The sequence below is a fragment of the Egretta garzetta genome, unplaced genomic scaffold (assembly GCF_000687185.1).
Source record: "Egretta garzetta isolate BGI_Z169 unplaced genomic scaffold, ASM68718v1 scaffold326, whole genome shotgun sequence".
Taxonomy (NCBI): domain Eukaryota; kingdom Metazoa; phylum Chordata; class Aves; order Pelecaniformes; family Ardeidae; genus Egretta; species Egretta garzetta.
Window position 1 is genome coordinate 990,696 of NW_009260026.1, and position 21,224 is coordinate 1,011,919.

The following is a 21,224-nucleotide window of genomic DNA, read 5'->3' on the forward strand; positions in this document are numbered from 1 at the left end:
AGGCTGGCGTCGGGCTGCGCTCTTTCTTCCCCCGCCCCCAGCACTCGCCTTCGTTTTTTAAAGCACAAAATTAATTCATAAAGCACACCCCTTAAGTAAACGCCAAGGCATGCACAAAAACTGAACAAACTAACTTTCTCTGCAGTCGTTGCTGCGGTTCCAGCTGACATCGCATGCGTTCTGGAGTTTGCTAATCGTACCTAGCGCGCTTATCTCTACATGCAAACTACTGATTTGCGCAAATGAGGGTGGCGCACAGGTGAAGATTGAGGGCGCAGACTAGGAAAGCTATCTGACATATGACTGTTATCTTTTGATTTCTAATTTAGCCATATTCCTTATTGTTTTAAACTAGCGGGTAGAGATGTCGTGCCTAGTCAGAATACGTCATGACAGACGCTTTTACAGAGGTGCCTGGTTTCTAAAGGTGCTTCCCTGCAGAGGAGTCATGTCCTCGACAGATCTCCTTGGTTGGCGGCACGGTTTTTGTACGAGGATAGTGCTGTAATAATGCATGGGAGGACCTGCTCACAGTGGTTCACGCAGCATTGACTATGTGCAAGTTTGTTTTTTGACATTATTCCTGAGGCTTTTTTGAGCTTCAAGGGTGTTTCTGTAACCAGATTCAACATACGGTTTGAAAAAAAAAAAAAAGGAGTATATGGAAGTTTGTAATTCTGGCAGTGTCTGATGACACTAAATTCAAGCTGCGTTAGGTCCTGGGTCTACAAGAGTGTGACCTTCTTCTTGAAGCACACAGTAACTGAGAAAGCATTGTCATTTATCTCTAGTTAATGAACCCCAGGTGTCTCTTCCCGCCTGCCAGAATGAGGAGCCAACTCTGCGTAGCTTTCGCCGCACCTTACAAAGCAGACTGGTGGGATTTGAACCCAAAGCTTTATCCCCTTAAAAGAATGCCTTATTACCTGTCCAGGGAACTTGCTCGGAATTCTTCGGTCCGGGGATCAGAGGTTCTCCCCGAGAATCCCTCGGTGCTGGCTGGAGGTCCTGTGATCCCACGGATCCGTCGGGATTCACAAGCGTCGTCCCATCTGGGTCGCCAAAACTGTCACTGAAATTGGGAGGAATAAACCTCGTAACACCAATGTAGTGTTAAAAGGCAGGCATTCTTTATTCACGGCACCGGATGCATGGGGGATCGCTCCACCTAACGTGCATACCTAGCGCCTGTTTCAGTCAGGTTATATTGATCAAATACATGCATATTCATTACATTAATACATAATCAATAATATCTTCTCTAACGATTGGTCCAAATTCTCTCGCTTCCTATGTAAATTACTGCGCAGACTCAGTTGTGCATTTCCATTGTTCTCTTTTGAGTAGGTGGTATCATTTGGGTAGGTGGTCAATGAGTCGGTGGTCGCGATCTCCCCGTGCCGGAATTACCTCCTGCCTACTGGGCTCTCTATCTTGGTAGTCCTAGCCAACTTTCTTGGTCCATTGCACGGAATTACCCTTCATCTTCTTCCCCTGACAGGTGCACATTGTCTATAGCTTCAGCTACATTAAGAATGACCTTAAAACTACAGACCATATACTGTTCTCATTGTCCTGAACTTAGTGTTCAGTTGGGTGGGGCTGTACAGAAGAGAACACAGCAGCATTCATGGTTGCATTTTGTAGTTAACTGATTCGATCCCATCACCCCAATGCTGAAAACTAAGATACATAACAATTTCATCATCATTTTGGTTACAAAAACACAGGTAAGCTTGCCACTTATCAAGCAGAAACCAGCATATTCTTGCTTCATTGTTTTCATTGACCTTTATGCTGCAATAGTGCCCTGGTCACCTGGGTGCCTTGTGGAGTTTGTCTAATGTAGTGTAGAAATCATGATCTCGGGCTAAAATAAATAAATAAATAAATGTATTCTTTTCCTTGGATGAGTCCCTTTAGGAAACTCTGTGCTGCACTGGCAGCCTCAGACAGGCCAGTTCCTTTGGGAGAGTATGCAGTGGATGCTGATCTTTAGTTCTGGGTAAGGTTGTCCCTACCCAGGCCTTCCCAGCTGCCACCAGCCCCACCGGGGTGACCTGTGGTAGAACATCTGTAGCTGTGTACCCCAGGTGCACCTGAGCTCCTGTGGTAGCCAGCACGTGCAGACCACAACAAAGTCTGGAACTGTTAATGAAGAGAGTGTGTAGGCAGGAGAGTGATGGTTCCCCTCACTGTGGTTTTGTGAAGAAGCTTTCATAGCCATTACTTCTTCTGACCTTGCCTGGGGATGAATGGAAGCTTTTTCTCCTCACCTGTTGATACAGCAACTCACAGTAGTGCTATGCTCAGCTTGTTTGGGATTTAAAGGCCTTTTTGGAAAAAACAACCCACCTGAATTACTGCTTATTTGCCTGTTCTTTTCCCTGATCTTACCGGTGATCTGAACAAAAAGTGGTGTGAAAGCTTGGAAGATAATAAGCTTGGATTTCTTTCTTAACTTTTGCCTAAGGCATTAGGGTGTGATCTTTCATTTCAGAGTCATGTGAGAAGTTGAAGGCAGAAAAAGCAACCTTTAGGAAATCTGTCATAGTGGTAACCACTGCCTCTGGGGAGGAAATAGAAGATGAGATTGTGGAAATGTACTTTGAAAATAAAAAGAAGTCTGGTGGGGGGGCCATCGAGTCCTGCGTCAAAAAGGATCAGCAAATGATCATCACCTTTCAGGATGAGGAAGGTATGATCATATCTTATGGGTGTTATATTACTAAAGCTCCCTTTTAAAAATAAGCCCTTGCTGGTGCTGGATCTCTCTGTGGGCATTGCTTCAGCAGAAATGGCATATTATTCCCGAAGAGTGACAGGATGTAAAAGGAGCAAATGTGCCTGTCTATCCGATACAGATTTGGGTTTCTGACAGTGTTTATAATAACCCACGGGGAAACAAGTGATTCTTTAGACCTGTCCCAAATGATCAAGGTTCACAGAGACTAAGGCAGGAGAAATGATCTCAGGAGTACTGCAAAATAAGCAAGCTTTAATTCTAGTTCAGGAGACTGGATAAAGCATAGTACAGTATTAACTGCAGATCATGGGTAAATATGATTTTGGTGTATTTTCTTTCATATTCATTTCAATTACCAGGGTTTTGGAGATTGGGAGGAAAGGAGATAGTAAATATTATGTGTTTGTAAGTCAGAGAGGTGAATGCTCACCTCTGTGGAGAAAATTATTTTAAAGTAGCCTCAATTCATTTGTAGTTTTCCTTTGTTTTCCTCTACACTGAAGTGCTGTTGGCTACTTGTTGGCGTGTGAAGGATGTATGCAAAAAGAGGAAGCTGTTTATGCAGGAGAAAGAGTTAAATACTGTTAAATGTCTGAAAGAGTTAAATATAGTTAAAGAGTTAATAGTTAAATATTTGTTAAATATGCAAGATAAGCAGGATGGAAAACCCTTTATTTGCTATTTATTAGGTGTTACTAATCTGGACAACAGTTTCTTTCGCTTGAGGGCAGTAGAAAGGAGGTAGTACTTACCTCAAAAAGTAACTCTTTTTTTTTCCTTTGGGGAGAATGGGTTCATCTAGATCATGGAGTAGCTTTTATCCTGACCCTAACTTTTGATGAAGTTTTGACTTATTTCTGGTTCTTCTGTGATATGGGACAATATGGCTGGCCAGATTTTTAAAGTAGAGTGTAATTTAACATGTCTCTCTGCTGTGGTGGGAGGGGAAGGGAAGATCACAACTTTGTTTGTTTTCCTGTGCAACTAGACGCCCAAGAAGTTTTGCAAAGGAAGCATCACTCAGTGAAGAAAATTGATCTGCTTGTGAAGCCATGGCAAGAGGAGACTCTCCAGCTGTGCCAAGTGGAGGAGTCTCAAGGATCCCTGCCTTCTACCGTAGTTGTGCTTGAAAACGTACAGGAGACAGTAAAAGACTGCATGTTAGTTATGCTGGTAGAGAACATCAGTGGCTTGTCAGAGGATGATGGTGACTTCAGTGTGGAAATGATACCTGAAATGTGTGCTGCTGTAGTTACTTTTACTGGAAATACTGGTAAGAAGGAGTCAGAGTGGTGGATCTTTTTTTATTATCTACTTGTGTATGTGTGAGGGACACTAAGCAGGAGGTGAATGTTTTCTGTTTTATGTTTAAGGTTTAATCTGATATTGCATCATTTTAAATGAGGATTTACTCTACTAAAGTTAATGGCATACCTTTCATCTGTAAGGTATAGAGGCCAGTGTAAGTCAGAAGAGGGCTAGCTCTCATTTGGGTAGTAAACAGAACAGTTAGGACTAAAACCAAACTATAACTTTATACAAGCAACAAAAGGATGTACTTGATCTTAGAACACACTGAGGATAAAGGCTCTCCTTGCCAAAAGGTGTTACATGTATAGTAAGTTTGTATGGATTTGAGGGAAAATTGAACAAGTATGTGGAACAGAGCTTTTTAAATAGACTGCATCAGGCTTGGGAAATCTACTGTAACAGATTGGATGCTGGGAGAGGATTAGGGAAGCAGCATCTTCTTACAGCTGTTCTCTGGATACCTGCTGTGGCCATTGCTGGAGAGAGGATACTGGGCTGGATGGACCCTGGGATGCTGAGGCAAGTCCAGTTGTCCTTACGCAGAGTGGCAGCTGTCAGTTAAGTGAAGTGTGGAATTAACACTGTATGCTTTGCCTGATGCTGCTAAGCTACTGCGTGCCCACTGTGGCTTTTTAGTGTGTTTGATACCATATACTTTCTCTTCTGCCTTATTAGTGATTGATGACAAAGGCATCTTCCAGGTGGCAAAGTGTCTGCTCCTACTTCTCACTGGTGAGAGGTCGGCGGCACTTCTTAGTTCCTGCCAAGATTTATGGTTGATATTATTAACAAATTCCATCTCAGGACATGGGTAACAGTTGGTGGTATGATAAGACCAGATTCAAATCCAAGAGTAAGCCATCATAGAGAGAACAGCACCAGGACAACTGAATTAAACTGACAGTGGTAAACTGGTTCCAGGACTCTTGAGTGCTGCTGCACTTGAGTCCTTTCAGGGGTCAAGGTGATTTTACATATGCTTGATTCTGGGTGAGGAGGTGGGACAGGAAAGAAGAGAGAATTCTGTCTTCTGTGGGAAAAATTGTAAATCTCTTCAGAAAGTACAATGTGGTGAAAACAAGTTATATGCCACTTCGAATCAACTTAATCAAAATAGTTGTATTACTGGTAATATGTAACAATGAAGTTGCTCAGAAATCTTAAAGTTGTGAAGGGATTAATCTGTGGTATAACTAAACGAAAGAAGTGTTTAATCTCTGAGAAGGCATAGGGTTTTCTGCCTTAGAAGTCAGAAATTGTTTGCCTCTTATATCGTGGTCCAGTCCCACGTTTTTGATGCAGCCTTTAGGAAATGAGTAGATCCTTCAAAAATTTAATTGTGTGTTTGCCTGACAGACATAAAAGTGACTTGACTATCTTTTTACTGTGATGATAACGGGGTGGTGGTGGGAATTGCCAAAGCCAGAATGTTTATCATAAAACTGAAAGAATCCAAATTTGACCTGTTGACTTATGTCTAATTAGTTGTGTATAAGGCCATAGCCCAAAAATGAACCTGATCTTGTTTTCTTTTGGGCTTTAAAGAGACCCAGTGCTACTCAGTAGGAAAACTAGTGACAAATTCCAGCTACGTAGTCAACAATTGTGATTAACCACATGCTGAATACTATGTGACAGATACTGAATTTGTAGAAAGTAGCAGCTTTGTGGGCACCTCCAGAGTTGATAGGTGCTTTGTAATTCAGTGCTTTGGTCCATTCACCCTGCGATAATCTGCTAACATCTTGGTAGAAAAGCAAGCTACTAGTTTGATTTTTGTCTGTGGTTTGGGTTTTTTTGTTTTTTTTTCTTTTTTCTTCTCCCTTCTCTTTCTAGTTGCAGGGGAATTTGCTAAAAAGCTTAATCAAAACCACAGAGCAAAGCAACATCGTATTACTGCACGGTGCCTTGAGCTAACAAAAACCGTTAGGGCTGAAAACATACCACCTAACACGCCCAGTGACTACATAACCATCTACTTTGAAAACAAGAGGAACGGAGGTGCGCAAGTGGTGGATGTTCAGCAGCTGCCTGGTGAAGATGCAGCTATCATTACATTCAAAGACCATAAAGGTAATGCAGAAATATGAAGCCCTTATTTCTTTGAGATCCTTTCACTTAAAAATCAAAATGTGGATTTTCTAGAGAACTGTCTAAAAACAGCAGATCTGTTGCTTTGTCAGCAGGTCTTTGCTAACTGGAGTGCAAGCTTAAGTTTTAGACCAGTTGGGCATGAGGCATAGAATTTTTTCCTTTTTATGCACAGTTTATTTCACCCAGGCCTTGATCCTTTGAGAGTTCAGGTTACAGTTTGAGTTCAATAGAGAAAGCACAGCCCCATGTAGTGCAGGAGACTTCTTCCCTACCGCCTGCACCACCAGCTGCTCCGTGGCAATATGTGCTGTCTGGCTCTTCTGAGACAATTTCTGGACAGCTTTTTGGCTGGAGAGCAGGTGCTGTGACTTGTCCAGCCAGTGACAGAAACATGAGCATCTGTGGAAGGTGGAGGACAAGGGGGAAGCTGGAGGCATTGCAGCGAAGGGGAGAGCTGAAAGGAAGTTGAAGAAAATAGATGCTCTTCTTGGGGGAAGCAGAGGAGCTGTGATTTGATACTGCTGAGTAACAGCCCCGGACAACTACTGAGTTGGACACTTCAAGTACAGCATGTAACAGAAGCCGGGCCAGAGACAGTGCTGTGCATACCTCCTCCTGGAGGTGGACAGTGTTGGCTCTTAACTCTTTCTCTCTCCCTTGGTTTTTGGGCATTTAAATCCAGTAACTCTTCAATAATTTGGAATTGTTTCTATCTGGGAAGGGGGGAAAATTCATTTAAAACTATTCTTAGACAAAACAAACATTATTATGTAGAAAACAAATAAAAAAAAAAAAGATCTTTGGTTTTAGGTGCAAGCATTAATTGTTTGGGTTTTTGTTTGCTCGTTTTAGATGTAACCAGTATCTTGGCAAAGCAGCATTCACTCAACAGAACACCAATCTCTGTCTATCCTTACTATGTCTCACTGGGAACAGCTCTATATGGAAAGGAAGGGCCACAAATAAAGAAGCCAGATCCAATTACAGTGCCTTTGGATCTATATATCTGGAATTACTTGTGGAGAAATAAGCTAATTGAGGCAATAAGTTGTGAAATGGCAAAGTGTAACTGTGATATAACATGGCCTGAACCCCACTGTGCAGACCCAAAAGTTACTTTGTGTCCTTCAGCTGCTTTGTCTGAGCGGAAGAGATTAGTGTCTCAGCTGATCAAGACATGGAATGAAAATGTTTCCACAGCATTTTCACATAGCATATCAAAGTATGAAGCGATTAGACATCATGTAAGTGCAGAGGTGTGGGAAGCCATTAGAAACAGCTTTACCCACGATGAAGTTCTGATAATCCCATTTATTTCCGAGAATTTACTTGTTCTAGTAGGTGAAAAAGAACTTGTGAAGAATGCTGAACAAGAACTGAAGTTTCTGATAGAAAAGGCCACCAGAGAAATTGAAAGAGAAAAGCAAAGAACTGAAGAAGTGGTGAAAATAGGTCCAGGGGAATATGCAGTCTTACAGACTACTGGTCTTGAAGAAAAAGTTCGTACAGAGTTCCCAGCCCTGCAGATAATTTATGATCGTTTTCAGAAGATAATTCACCTATGTGGGATGCCTGAGGAAGTTTATAAAGTAAAAGGGGAAATACTAGATTTTATACAGAAAATGGCAAAGAAAACAGTTAATATCCACCCTTATATTTTCCAGTTTTTAGAGCATGTTGATAATGAAACCCTGTCACAGAGCCTGTTCATGTCAAAACAAATTAGTGCCTTCTATGAGCTTGGCACAGAAGCTGTCATCTTGAAAGGGAGTGCTCTTGAAGACCTCCTAAAAGCAGAAGAAGAAATAAAAAAGGAACTGGGCTATAAAAGCATTCCTTTGGAGGATGAGTCAGTCCTCCAGAAGGAGGAATGGAGAATTCTTACCAAGCAAAACTGCTGTAATGAGGCTGTAACAGTCACTCAGGCAGACAGTCAGGTAATCATTGCTGGTTGTTCTCAAGGAGTAGCAAAAGCCTTTGAGGAACTTGTTAGCTTTATAGATGAAAACACGCAAATACAAAAGGTCATCGGAGGAAAGCCCATGGCGGTCATAATGTTTTTTCAGAAAGAGAAGACCAGTATTTGGGGTGACTTGCAGAATAAAGGTGTGAAAGTTGACTTCAGCACACAGAAGAAATGTAGAGTTATATCCTTGAGTGGGCTGAAAAGAGAAGTGCTGAAGGGAGCCACCTTAGTTGAGCAAATTCTGTCTGGCCTGCATTATAAGCGTGTGGTAATTGGAGAGCCAGGAGCCAAGTCATATTTCAGGGAGCAAGAACACATTTTTGCTGCCACTGTAAAACAGGAGTTTAACTGTTTAGTCAGGCTGGAAGACCAGTCAGAACAGCAAGAACATAGTAATGTAAGCGAGCCCTATTTGCAAGTGGTCTTCAATAGAATTGTAATAGCGGTTTATAAAGCTGACTTGTGTGCTCATCCTGTTGATGTTGTGGTAAATGCATCTAATGAAGACCTAAAACACGACGGTGGCCTTGCTGGCGCACTGTTGAAAGTGGCTGGTCCAGAGCTGCAACAGGAGTGTGACGAGCTGGTGAGGAAGAACGGGAGTTTACAGCCTGGGTGCGCAGTTATCACGGGCGCTGGGAACCTCCCCTGCAAGAACGTCATTCATGCTGTTGGGCCCAGGTGGAGGAAGGATGAAGCAGAAAAGTGTGTGTGCTTGTTGAGAAAGACAGTGAAGAAAAGTCTGCAACTAGCTGAAACATACAATCATCATTCCATAGCTCTGCCTGCTATAAGTGGAGGGATTTTTGGCTTCCCACTGGAACTGTGTACGTATTCAATTGTATCCTCCGTCAAGGAGACCTTGGAAGAATCGGTGGGGGATAGCAGCTTGAAGGAGGTTCATCTTGTGGATATTGCACAGAATAATGTTGAGGCTTTCAGCAAGGCACTGAGAGAAGTGTTTTCAGATAATTCACCTTCCTTCAAGTCACTGCATCAGGCCAGTACAGTTCATCAGCCTAGGAAAATCAGAGTTATTCAAAAGAGCAAGAACTTCCCATCAGTGACAACTGAGGAAGGCCTTGACATCTTGCTGAGAAAAGGGAGCATTGAAGATGCTACAGTAAGTGTTTTAAATTATCTACTTCTAAAATATGAAGTGGTTTTAGTTTTGGGTTGGGTTTTTTTTTGTTTTTTTTTTAAACCCCCAAAATTTACCAACCTCAGACCATCATCTGTAATTAGCAATGTAACATCTTTGATATGTTAGAGAAATTTGCTATCCCTGCTGATAATAAGAATTGCTATTAGATGACTGCCTTCCATGATAGATACAGATGGCTGTGCAGCATTGCGTTGTGTCCTCTCCTGACGGAGAAGCATGCAGATCACTATGGTACGCAGTGCATTATAGTTTAGCAGAAGCAGCTGGGGTCAGCAAGAATGGTTCTGTGCTCCAACCCCCCCGAACTCTACCTTGCTGGGCAGGAGCCACCTGCATGCAGAATTGACCTTCCCAGAAATCCTGATTACAAGAGTGTGGTACTAGCGCAAAAGCAAAAGAAGGTGCTCAGTGTCGGTTAACACGAGTACCCTGCTGTGCGAGAGCAGCTGGGTGCTTTCAGATCCACTGTGGTCCTGAGGCAGCACAACCACGCATGTCTGAGCCCTGGGCCCACATCCAGTCTGGCTCTGCCTGCATCTGTAGCATATTGGTCTGGGGAACTATTATCCATTATGCTATTGATGAACACTGGCACGCAATGTGCAGCTGCTATTGCATTTCCTGTGGAGAACCAACTTCCCTAATTAATTTCCAGTTGCCTCCAGTATTGAATTGTTGTTAGCTGTCTGCTAGGTGCTTTACTGGGATCACCAATACTGGAATAGACTCCTTTCAGAACCCTTTCTATAGTGGTCAGTGAATCCTTTCAGGAACGGATGCCTCCTGCAGCTCCTCTAGTTAGCCAGGGCAGAATATACATTAAAATGTGTATAGATGTCCTTCTTGAGGAGCTGAATATAGCGCTTGACACAAAGTTCGTAGCCCTTTGTATTCTTCTCCCTTACAAGTTACTGCCTTTCTGAATTCTTTCTCCATAGCTTTCCTCCAGTCGTGTTTATTTTCAGCTTCTCCTTTTTATCTAGAGCAGTCATGTATGGGAAGTCTTGTTTACCTCAGTGAACACAGATTTTTGGTCTGCAAGCTTCTCTTAGAGAATTAACTTCATAAACGTTTTTCATATAGAGGTAGAATGGGTAGACCAGGAGTGTAGAATTTTGACTTTCTCTTGTTGGCCTGAAATGAATTTCACTGTTAACTCACTCACCTTCTGTGTTGCTATGGGCAGGCTCATGGTATTAGAACTGAGCATAACTTTTCTTGCTTATTTAAAAATGTTGTTCTCAGATTGCTGTCCCAAAGACTTTAATTTGTAAATCAGCAGGCAGGCTGTATTTGATTAATCAGTGCAAAATTTAAATCTGATACTTAAAAGACGTGGTACTTACAAGCTAAGAGTTTTTGCTTGCATGTTTTTCAGACAGACATTGTTGTCATCAGTGTTGCCAAAGACCTCCAGCTTGATAAAGGGCCGCTCTCTAAAGCTTTGCTAAGCAAGGCCGGGCCAATGCTTCAGACGGGCTTAAAAGAAGAAGGCCTAGGAAAAACACCTGAGGAAGGATCTGTGTTGAAAACAGAAGGTTACAATCTGGGTTGCAGTATTGTGCTTCATGCAGTTGTACCTGCATGGTCCCAGAGACATGCGTCTCCAAAGGTATAAGGGTTTTTATTTGCCTGAACTTTAATTTGACTGGGCTTTATAGTGGATTTAATGCAACTTCTCCTTTGAAATGAGGGATAGTTTCATAGGAGATGAGAGAGTTTGGGCTGTTCTTTTTTAGCTGTGTGGCTAATCCCTTGTTGACTAATATATTCCTTGTGATGTATGCAATTGCTGTATTTTAATACCAAAAGGTAGCACTTCCCTTCTGAGCTATATTGCACATACTGGAAAAAATTACTTGCAGTAATTGAAAAAATAATTGTGCTTTACAGGTCTTGGGTGACATTATCACAAAATGCCTGCAGATTGCTGAGGAACTGTCTTTCAAGTCAATTACTTTCCCAGCAATTGGGACAGGGAATTTAGGATTCCCAAGGCCTGTTGTTGCTAAATTACTGTTTGACAAAGTGTTTGAATTCAGTAGTAAAAATGGAGTAAATTCTCTTGAGGAAGTTCACTTTCTGTTGCATCCAAAAGACACGGCTAATATTCAGGTGAGTTACCGCGTTTTTCTGTCTCTGTTATATGCTGGTTTATTTGGGTCTATCTCATGATGCTTGGCTATCTGATGATCTCCAAAGTATCCACAGTTCTTCAGTACATAGGACTTGCCTACAGATAAATTTGCTGCAACTCTCGCATAGATGCCTTCACTCTTACAAAAGGGAGTGCTTTCAGTGGCGTGATAGTGTCCTTTTAGGAAGAATAATTATGCTAGGATTGCTGTGCTGGTAAACTTCTCCAGAAGAAACATATCGGTATTCTGCATCCCCCTTTCTTCAGTATCGCGTTAGCACAAGTTTTCTATATATCCATGCTCAAATTACTCATTTCACACATGAATCTCTCAGAGAGCAGTCACGCTGTGAATTGACATCCAAATAAGTGTTTCTGCATCTGTTGACTTCCGCTAATTTGCACTGTAGCTAATACGTTTTGAAAGGCCAAACTTGAAGGCTACTGCACTAAAGCCTGGGCTTATTGTGCATAGAGAAGGGTGGCATTAGCTGCAAGACTTGAGTTGGAGTGTAAACTAGCCCCTCAGTGCAAGGGGGCCATCTATTAATGTATCCCTCTGGAATGGTGACTATGGCTTTGACTTAGTTATTTATCAGTTCTGTCTGTTGCTCACACAGAATGTCCTTGCTCTCTGATAACAACAGTGTGTCAAGACTTGCCATCAGCATTATGGCAGATGGCATGAATTAATTGGCGTTAAGGTCTTTCTAAATGTTTTTTAACTTTACTCTTCAAACCTTTATTTCTGCTGTGTAATCTAAAGACTTCTACAGGGGTTGATTGTAATTTCCTTCCTAGGAATTTTCAGGTGAACTTGAGAACAGATGTGGAAATGCCGTAGATGTTAAAGAGCAGAAGAGTTCTCCAAATAAGGCCAGTCAAGGCACAGGTAAGCTTGTTTCACAGAAGCTGTGTGCCTAGTGGATCTTTTTTATTCTTCTAAATATTCCAGGGAATGCATTCATTACGGATGTTTAGATATTTGTTTGGTGAGCGTGTCATTCCCAAAGTCCAAGTGACAGTCGAAGTGGCTGCTGTAAAGGCAGCATATAGTATTTTCAGGCTGAGTGTCTCTAATGTCTGAAACAATGTTGGAGATGCTAAGAAAAAAAAAAAAGTAAAAAAAAGTGATTCATTATCTGGATAGTGCCCCTACAAATCAGGACAGCAGAAGCTATCATGTGCTGAGGGCACAAGCAGGGCTTTTTCTTTTAGTGCTGGAGTACTTGATTAGATCATGAACACGTTGGTGTCTTCCTATGTCCTGGGAACGCAGGTGAGTTCCTGGTTATATGTCTTCAAGTGGCTTCCTTGGAATACTTTTAAATCTTTTACATGTTCAGATGAATAGCAAAACCAAACTGAAATATCTTTGGTGTTATCCAGCCTAATGGGACTGCACAGAATGTAGAAAATCAGTTATATGTTGAAAACTTGATTAAGTTTTTACAAATAACACATAGGTTAAAAGTTTCTGTTGCACGGTAAAGAACCTGCCTGAAAACTCTGTGAGACAGATGAGCAAGACTTGGAAAGTTCACTGCGCTCTTGTCTTGGAGTTTCACAAAAGCTTATATAGTAAAATGTCACAAAGCAGCATCTGTATACCAGCTGTGCCGTAAAATAAGTTTTTTTTCTGCCACGATCAGAGAGTCTTGTGAGAAGGAATGATTTTCAGTTAACATGGCAGGCAGTCCTCTTCACTGGCTGAGTCTGGAGGCAAACTATGGTCTCTGTAGGCATTGTGCCCACGAACAAGTCCCTTATCCCTTAGCTCATTGCTCCCTTCTGCTCAGGGTCTGTATTTCTTTCCTGCAGCTTTTGCTGGTACCTCTTCAAGCCCAGCACAGGATGCACACGAAATGACAATTGGCTCTGTTGTGTTCCGGGTGGCGGAAGGCGATATTACCAAGGAAGAGGGAGATGTCATTGTAAACATAACAAACCAAACCTTCAGCCTCAAAACAGGTATTTTAGTTGGTATTATGTATGAAAACAGTATGTGTGGTTGGAAGGGCTGGATAAGGAGAGTAGAAAGTATTTCTTTCAATATTTCAAACACTTTTTTGTTTCACAGTGTGGTTTCTGTTTTGCTTCTTAGGATACAAAGGTTTGATTAGGAAGTGTCTGAAACTTCCTTTTTTTTGTTAAGCTGTGTTACAGGATGGCATGTTTAAGACTTGCAGAAAGGGAAACTAATAATTTTATGTTTTTTATAGCATCTTTCTATAGAACATCTCTTGGACTAAAGGAGAAGACAAACCACAATGAGGTTTTGACCTCGGTGAAACTTGTTAGGTACTTTAGACATCACTTTGAATTGAAAAGCATAAGCCTAAAATTTAGGCAACAGTGCTTTTCAATTATAACCTTTACTGTTGTCAGGACTGAGATATTTTAGATATTATGTGGTACTCAGTTCTGCCTCAGATGGGACTTAAACGGCATTAACAGTAGTAACAGTGGATTCGTATGCCTCTTCTCATTTAAGGTGTCTCTAGAGCAATTCTGAACGGTGCCGGAAAAGCAGTTGAAGATGAGTGTGCTCAACTAGGTATGGTTCATTTCTGACCTCTATCTGAAGGTGTTTGTGCATGGCAGGGAATATGTTGGAATACTTTCTCAGTATACTATACATCCATCTGTATTATGCACTGCGTTAATCAACTAGTTTTTAATCAGTTAATGTGATATTTGCAAAACATCTAATGAGGGAAGGAAAACAAAAATCTTCAAGAAGAGAGGGCTTCTAAGCGTATGTAAAGAACTAAATCTATTCATTATTGCATCCTCCTATTCCAATAAAGCTTTCCATGATAAAACCAAATCAGGTCTACATCGAACAGAGCCATAAGCAAGGGATGATGTTGGTGGAAATGTTACCAGAGAAGTCATACCTTGCTGGAAGCAACTGTATACCTGCAACTCCTTTTGTCATTCCTGAGTGAGAAGATGTTTGCTTTTGGCTTAACTAGCAACCCGCTACCACATCCTCTGTGTGACCAAGAGGGAAAACTAGTGAAGTTGCGTTCCTGCCTCAGAAGGGGCATTTATTTGTAGACCAAATTCAGCTAGTGAACAGCAAATATAATGAATGGGGAGTAAGGACAGACAAGGGTGTGGTTTGAAACCCCACAAAATAAGGGAAGTGGGAAAGGCGCTGGTGTGGAGGTCAGCTTGGAAGACCAACCAAAGGAAAAGAATTATGTAGAGGAGATGGGAGGTAAGCCTCTGTTGTGCAGGCCAAGAGGGTAATTCAGGCTAGGCAGCAGGAGGATAGATGGCATGCTTGTGTGCATGTGAAGACAGAGTGTAGTATTAGTCTGCATGAAGTTCTCCAAGTCTGCAGAGCAAACTTGACAAATTAAGGCGCACATAAAATTTATTTCCCAAAAGTGGCAAATACTTTACAAACAGAAAATGAATCCTTGTGACTTGAAAGTGAAAACAGAGAGGGGGGTTTGCACAGTGTGTGGAAGGAGACTTGAAGCCTATCCTGAGACATACCTGTCATCATTTCTTATCTCCTAGTGAGGATTAGTAAACATCTATATTGTGGATAATTGTTGATTGATTGTGTTCTCCTACTTATGTTTCAGCCTCACAAGCGAACAAGCAGTATATCACCACCCAGGCAGGAAGACTGCCGTGCAAGAAAATAATTCATTTTGTTGCCCAAAATGATATCAAGATGCTAGTCTCCATAGTGCTTCAGGAGTGTGAATTACAGAAGTTCACCTCTGTCGCCTTCCCAGCCATTGGAACAGGTCTTTGTCTCCCTTTTGAAATGGGTTCATGCACGTGGTTCTGCTGATCTTGGGGCTCAAGCAATGAGTTTGATTTATGTGGAGGGGTTATTCTTTGGTGAAAATACATTCAGAAAGTGCAGACTCTAAACCTGTTATTAGAAGCTTATGAAGATCTGGAAAGCTTTGCTCCTTGCAGCCAGCTAGTATGTAAAGAGTATGATTGTTCTAGAGCCGATACTCGCTTGCTAACGGGGATTCAAAGGTTATGTCTATACTTCCTGGAGAACCATAAATACTTATCACAGCAGCCTGATAACTGTGGGCAGTTCATCGGAGAACAGCCGCACAAGTAGGGTTGATACGGATGGAATGTGCACCTGTCAAAAAGGCCAGATTGTCCCTTTTTCTTCTCTTGTTATTTTCAGTTAGTTCAGTAGAAATCCCTAGAGTCAGAGGATCCAGAACTGAGCCCCATGCATGCAGGGACCTCTTGCTCGAATAAAACTAGACTTACTTTTTGAGCAGAGTTGGCTACTCGGCCACTGAGTGTCAGGCCTGTAGCCTATTAGGTAACCAAGCCATATCATCTACATCATAACTTGATCAGTTGCCATGTCAACAAAAGTAAACTTCCATTTTTCCCTTGCTGGAAAAGTGGTCTCCAACCTCCTTTTCCTGATAAATAGAAACTTTTCCTAATTGCCAGCCTGAAGTTGTGTCTGACCTGTTTATGATCCAAGTGGTTGTGGGTATGTTCATAACTGTTCTTTTAAAGATGTTTTAACCATTTTTAACAGTTATTAATGCTTTTTAATGGCTAAATGTTGATAACTTGTTTCAGGTGAGGCAGGCCGTGATCCAGCTGTAGTAGCTGACAACATAGTAGATGCAGTAACTGACTTTGCAAGAAGTAACTCTGCTCCATCTGTGAAAACTATTAAAGTTGTCATCTTTCAGCCACATCTGCTGAGTGTGTTCCACACAAGCATGCGGAAAAGAGAAAACCCTGTTAAAACAGCAGCCAAATCATTGTTTTCCAAGTTAACATGTAAGTAGATGTCACTTAAAATACCAGTTATAGATCAATCTGGTTAGCACCAGCTGATAATGGTTAATATTAATTACAACATTTCTGTATTTCAATGCAGCATTCTGGAGCTCTGAAACATGTTCCCCAAAGGCAAAACCCAAAGCAGTTTTGGAAAAGAAAATCGACCTGGCTGTTGTGCAGATTTGTGGTGAAAACAAAAAGAAAGTGGAAGAAGCTGAAAGGTGGTTGAAAAGTGCAATTTTAAAGGAACAGGATCAAACAGAAATCAGAGATGATTCTATCCCTCATTTTGGTGAAACAGAGAGTGATGAACTGCATGACCTACAAAAGAGACTAAAAATTGTTATTCATCTGGGTAGTAGCTCTATTCGAATTTCAGGTGTTACAAAAGATGTCTGGATTGCTTATTCAGCTGTTCAACAAATGATCCACAGGGTAAAAGCTAATAAACAGGAAAAGGTCAAGGCAGAACTCTTTCAAAACTTAATTGAGTGGAGACATTTTGAAAAGGGTTCCTTTGTGCCCTTTGACAGTCTCACAAATATGCACTTGGAAAGTGCTTTCGCAGGAAAGCAGAAAGATATCTCAGTCATCATTGGTGAGAAAAAATACACAGTGAATATAGAAGCTGGGTATGCTGTGGATGACCAAGGACAACATAAACCCATTACACGTGTTGATAAATCTGCAGGTAAGTAAAAGCATCTCGATAGACTGATGTTCCTACATTAAAACCAGGTTGCATCCAGCCTAGGAAGAGTAAGAAATGGTTAAGAATATGCAAAATATTGTTAGGAGCTTTGTGCAGGTCCACTTCTGCAGAACATAGAAAAGGAACTGAATTGGGAAACTAAAATAAAAGAATCCTGCAGTTGTTATTTAAATTTTTTTAAAATGTGTGTTAATGCATTCTGAGGTTCTCGACAACCTTACTAACAGTAATTAGATGTTTGTAGCAGTTGTCATTCTAGATCTCAGCTCATTTCTGTTCTTGAGATGTACCCTCTTCCACTTACTTCTGGTCCTTTACAATATAAGGAGCTACCATTTTCTTACACTGGGAAAAATCCTGTATGGATAAGTATTATTTTTCTTTGTCCTGCTGTGGCTCAGTTTTACAGGGGCACATTCTATATCTTAATGGGAACAACTTTTTTATCCACTTAACACCTGAAAGTGGAAGTGGACAGGTTTAAGTAGCTATGCAGCTCCCAGTGCCTTTAGTAATGCCTCTTGCATGTATTTTCAGATTTTTTTTTTTTTTTTTCTTATCAACAAATTACCACTTGCCATCTCTAACTGACGGAACCTATAGTGCTGGATGTCTGTAGCATACACGTCAGTCACTGTTACCGTTTGACAGTACAGCTAGATACTAGGCCTCGCATGAAATCAGAGAAGGGAAGAAGGGGAAGACTTCCGCTTGTCAGATGGAGAGTATATCCTTGAATTTTTTCAATTTAAAACCTTCCTTGTTCAGATGCTTTGCTCCTAGTTGATGAGAATTAACTACTCATTAAATCTGTATTTGCTCCATGTCCTTGAAAACTTGATTTGCAGGGAAGGCTTCTGGTAAAAGATGTTGGAAAGGATCCCTCTTCAGCTGTGAAGAACAGATTTGCCTAGGAACAACCAATTCAGCACATCCAGAGCCAGTGCAGTGGCAAGCTAGAAACTACGATGCCCTAATCCTCTGGTAAAAGACCCAGGGAAAGTGTTGGCTGACAAAGGCCAGGAGGCACTAGTGATAAGCTAGATGTATAGGCTTTTAGAAGAGTTTGCAGTCAGGCATGTTTCAGTTTAAGCAGAGTATTTGGGCAAATGCGATTGATTATGTTTCTTCTGCAGAACAAAAGGTAACACTACTCCCTGCAACGTGGGATGATATGCAAGACCAGCTACTCAAAGTAGTGGAACTAAAACCAGAAACAAAAGAATATAAAGAGGTGCAGGAAATGTTTCTGCAGACATGTCAGTCATTAAAAGTTGAAAAGGTAAAAGCATGTCATTGTTTCTAAGCATAAATATTTTGATAGCAAGGGATGAAGAATACTAATAGCAATGGAAAAATAAATTCCACTGGGCTTTCTGAAGTTGGACAAGTCTTTATGGCTGACACTAACTTTAATCATCGTCAGTTTAATGCAGTTGAGGTATTTGGAACAACTCTTAAGCAGTCGCTTTGTCAGCACCAAGGGAGGGTGCTCTCTCTTTAAATCGTTTTTGCTGTAGTAGAGCACAGCATTTGCTCGCTTAAGCCCCATGTGCTTTGCAGGTAGGCATGTCATCTATGCCTCAGAAACCTGTGAAACTGGCCCATATTGTTTCTCATGGAGTGTTTCTGTCATGTTTTGGGATGGGTTCTGCTGTCTGTCATGCCAAAGTTTGGAGTGACTTGACTAACTCATTTCATAATCTGGTACAAAGGCATTGGAGCTAGGAGGAGAATCTTGGAAGCAGATTGAATTGTTGATACACTGTTTTTCATGACAGCAACCTACCTACTTTCTTTCTTTCTGTCTTACTTTTTCAAACTTTGCAGATTGAAAGGGTACAGAATGCATGTCTTTGGAAGGCCTACCAAATAAAAAAGCGTGAAATGGATTACAAAAATGGCAACAGAAATAATGAGAGGCGCCTGTTTCATGGGACAAGTAAGGAGTCGTTAACCTACATCAACACCCAGGGATTTAACCGGAGCTATGCTGGAAAGCACGGTAATGTGAATTTCAGAAAAACTTGTGTTTTCCTGAATAAGGCTAGGACTGATTTGCCATGCCATGTGTACGGTCCTGCCTTGTATGCAAAATCACTTACTTTGTTAAATCTCCCTCTTGTAAATAAAAAGCAAAATTTTCAAGAGATTCACAGGCTTTGCAGATGACAGATAAGCGATTGCTGGTACTGAAACGCTCACAACCGTTTGTTTTTCTGACTGCAGCTGCAAACTTTGGAAATGGAACATACTTTGCTGTTAATGCCAACTATTCTGCCCACGACACCTACTCTAAACCAAGTGCGGATGGGAAGAAGTACATGTACTTGGCTCGAGTCCTTGTTGGAGAGTATTCCCAGGGGACAAAAGGATCGCTTACTCCAGCAGCAAAAAACGCTAGTGACTCTATAGATCTGTTTGATAGTTCAACTGATAATGTCAACCAGCCATCCATGTTTATTATATTTAATGATATTCAAGCTTACCCAGAATACCTTATCACTTTCACTAAGTAAGCATTTTGATTGTAGCCAAGATCGCAAGTCTGTCAGTCTTTGTGTAGGACAGAAACACTTACCACAAGATATACAATGAAAACAATAGTTTTTATCAACTTAATTTCTTGAAGCTTGTTTACATTTACATAACCTCTGGCAATTTTTAATAGCACTGAAACAGACTGCTGGTTTACACTCAGAGTAGCTGAGCATGTTTATCTCCTGAGCTGAATATTCTACTGAAAACTGCTGTTAGATTACGTATCAAGCCTTTACACCGTATTAGCCTTGCCATGCGGCCTCATGGCCATCCTAGTTGTGCTAGGAAGGGGGGAGTGCTGGTGGGGGGGTTGGAAGGGATCTTCTTTCAGCCACTGACCCCTTGAAGATGCATTTCTGATGGCTTCTTACACGCTGTAAATGACAATCTGCATCGTGAATTATGATACGGTGGTTTTCAATAAATGAACTAATTGTAGTTAAGGGCTTGTGTTTGTCTAAACCTCTCAGAACATTTAGCATTGTTCAATGAACTTAACATCTCAAATATGGATTTGCTTGTTCTTAATACAGTAACTTTCCCCAGCAGGTGAATAAGGGGTTCTATGGAAGGTTATAGAGGTTGCCCGAGTTACTTATATATAGCCTAAGGGAGATGGGAAAGTAAATTTTGAGAAGGTGGTACTGCAGCAACCTTCCTGTGATCTCAAGGAGAAGCGAAGAGAGCAAAGAAAAGCACAGAGGGGTTTGGGGGGGGGCGTGGGTTGCTAAGGCTTAAATAGGTTCTCTCAAAAGGGGGTGATCATTAACAAGCCAAAGTTCTGAGTTGCATGTTGGAAGGGGAAAGCAAAGCAACATCATCTTCTTCGTAGCACGTTGATGGAATCAAAAAATGTGCCTCTCGCAGCCCTGGATATCGTACAATCTTCCAGTGAAAAAGCAGAGCAATGCAGCACCTGCAAATTCTAAAATGCCTTGACTCCTCCGAATATATCCGATTTGACTTCTTGGTTGGATGACCAAGAGAAAAAATTTCAAAACTTGCTTAATATAGTTAGTTAGGTTGCTATTCCTTTAGTTTTACCGTGGGTTGGTGCATCCATGTGAGCAATAATCATTGCAGGGTAAACATTGCGGAGGGACACGTTTTATAGGGAAAGTGGTGTGAAAGAATGTGAACCTGCAAGCACCTGAGTCGAGCCACAAGCATCAGGCTGTTCATTCACACGCCACCCCATCGCTCCCTCTGCAACAGCGCTGGAACCGCTCGCTTTGGGCTTTATTGCTTTTGGTTACGTCAGTTTTCTGACTGCTGAAAAATTGGGACTGTGAATTCCTAGTGCTTGAAATCAAGATATGGGCGTGGAGGCCAAAAGTATTGCATTTTGCTTTTAAAATAACTAGACTTAATCGATCCCGGTAGCAAATGCAGGCGGTCACTGGTCCATCAGCGTGGCAGCAGGCAGGGGTGATGGCAGGGGGTGCTCCGCTGCAGCTGATGGTCACTTGTACCGCTCTCAGCTTTCTCTCCGGGAGACAGTAACGCATCTGTTCTCAGCTTCTCCATCGCCACAAGAAGCTGTGGAGACCAAGGTGTTTTTTCACCAGTGCCTCGGGTATCCAGCACGGCGCAGAAGCCCGTAGCACTGGGATCTGTGCAGGCGACGAGTAGAAGACGCTGCTTCTCCAGGCCAGTTTACTGTAATGGCAAGGCGAGGGAAGAGGCGGAGGAGCACGAGCGGAGCTTGTTCCTCAGCCTGATGGCCTCCAGCTCCCGGCCCAGGGACGG

At 41.7% G+C, this 21,224-nt stretch overlaps 1 protein-coding gene across 3 annotated transcripts; it reads left to right on the top strand.

Moving 5' to 3' along the window:
* The first annotated feature begins 1,740 nt into the window (after positions 1-1,740).
* On the top strand, positions 1,741-19,913 carry LOC104128125 (protein mono-ADP-ribosyltransferase PARP14). Of its 3 annotated transcripts, XM_009640853.2 has the most exons (15): positions 1,741-2,698; positions 3,735-4,019; positions 5,894-6,130; positions 7,004-9,240; positions 10,661-10,894; positions 11,176-11,397; positions 12,221-12,311; positions 13,241-13,390; positions 13,914-13,976; positions 15,022-15,189; positions 16,013-16,219; positions 16,320-16,913; positions 18,071-18,216; positions 18,765-18,939; positions 19,164-19,913. In XM_009640853.2, exons 1-15 carry the CDS (start codon positions 2,602-2,604, stop codon positions 19,451-19,453), a joined length of 5,196 nt encoding a protein of 1,731 aa, XP_009639148.1. In that variant the 5' UTR covers positions 1,741-2,601; the 3' UTR covers positions 19,454-19,913. The 3 variants fall into 3 exon arrangements, with proteins under 3 accessions (XP_009639148.1, XP_035752227.1, XP_035752226.1); XM_035896334.1 differs by lacking the exons at positions 18,765-18,939; positions 19,164-19,913 and adding an exon at positions 17,783-17,918 and having other exon boundaries at positions 18,071-18,159; XM_035896333.1 differs by lacking the exons at positions 18,071-18,216; positions 18,765-18,939; positions 19,164-19,913 and adding an exon at positions 17,783-18,064.
* Positions 19,914-21,224: the final 1,311 nt, after the last annotated feature.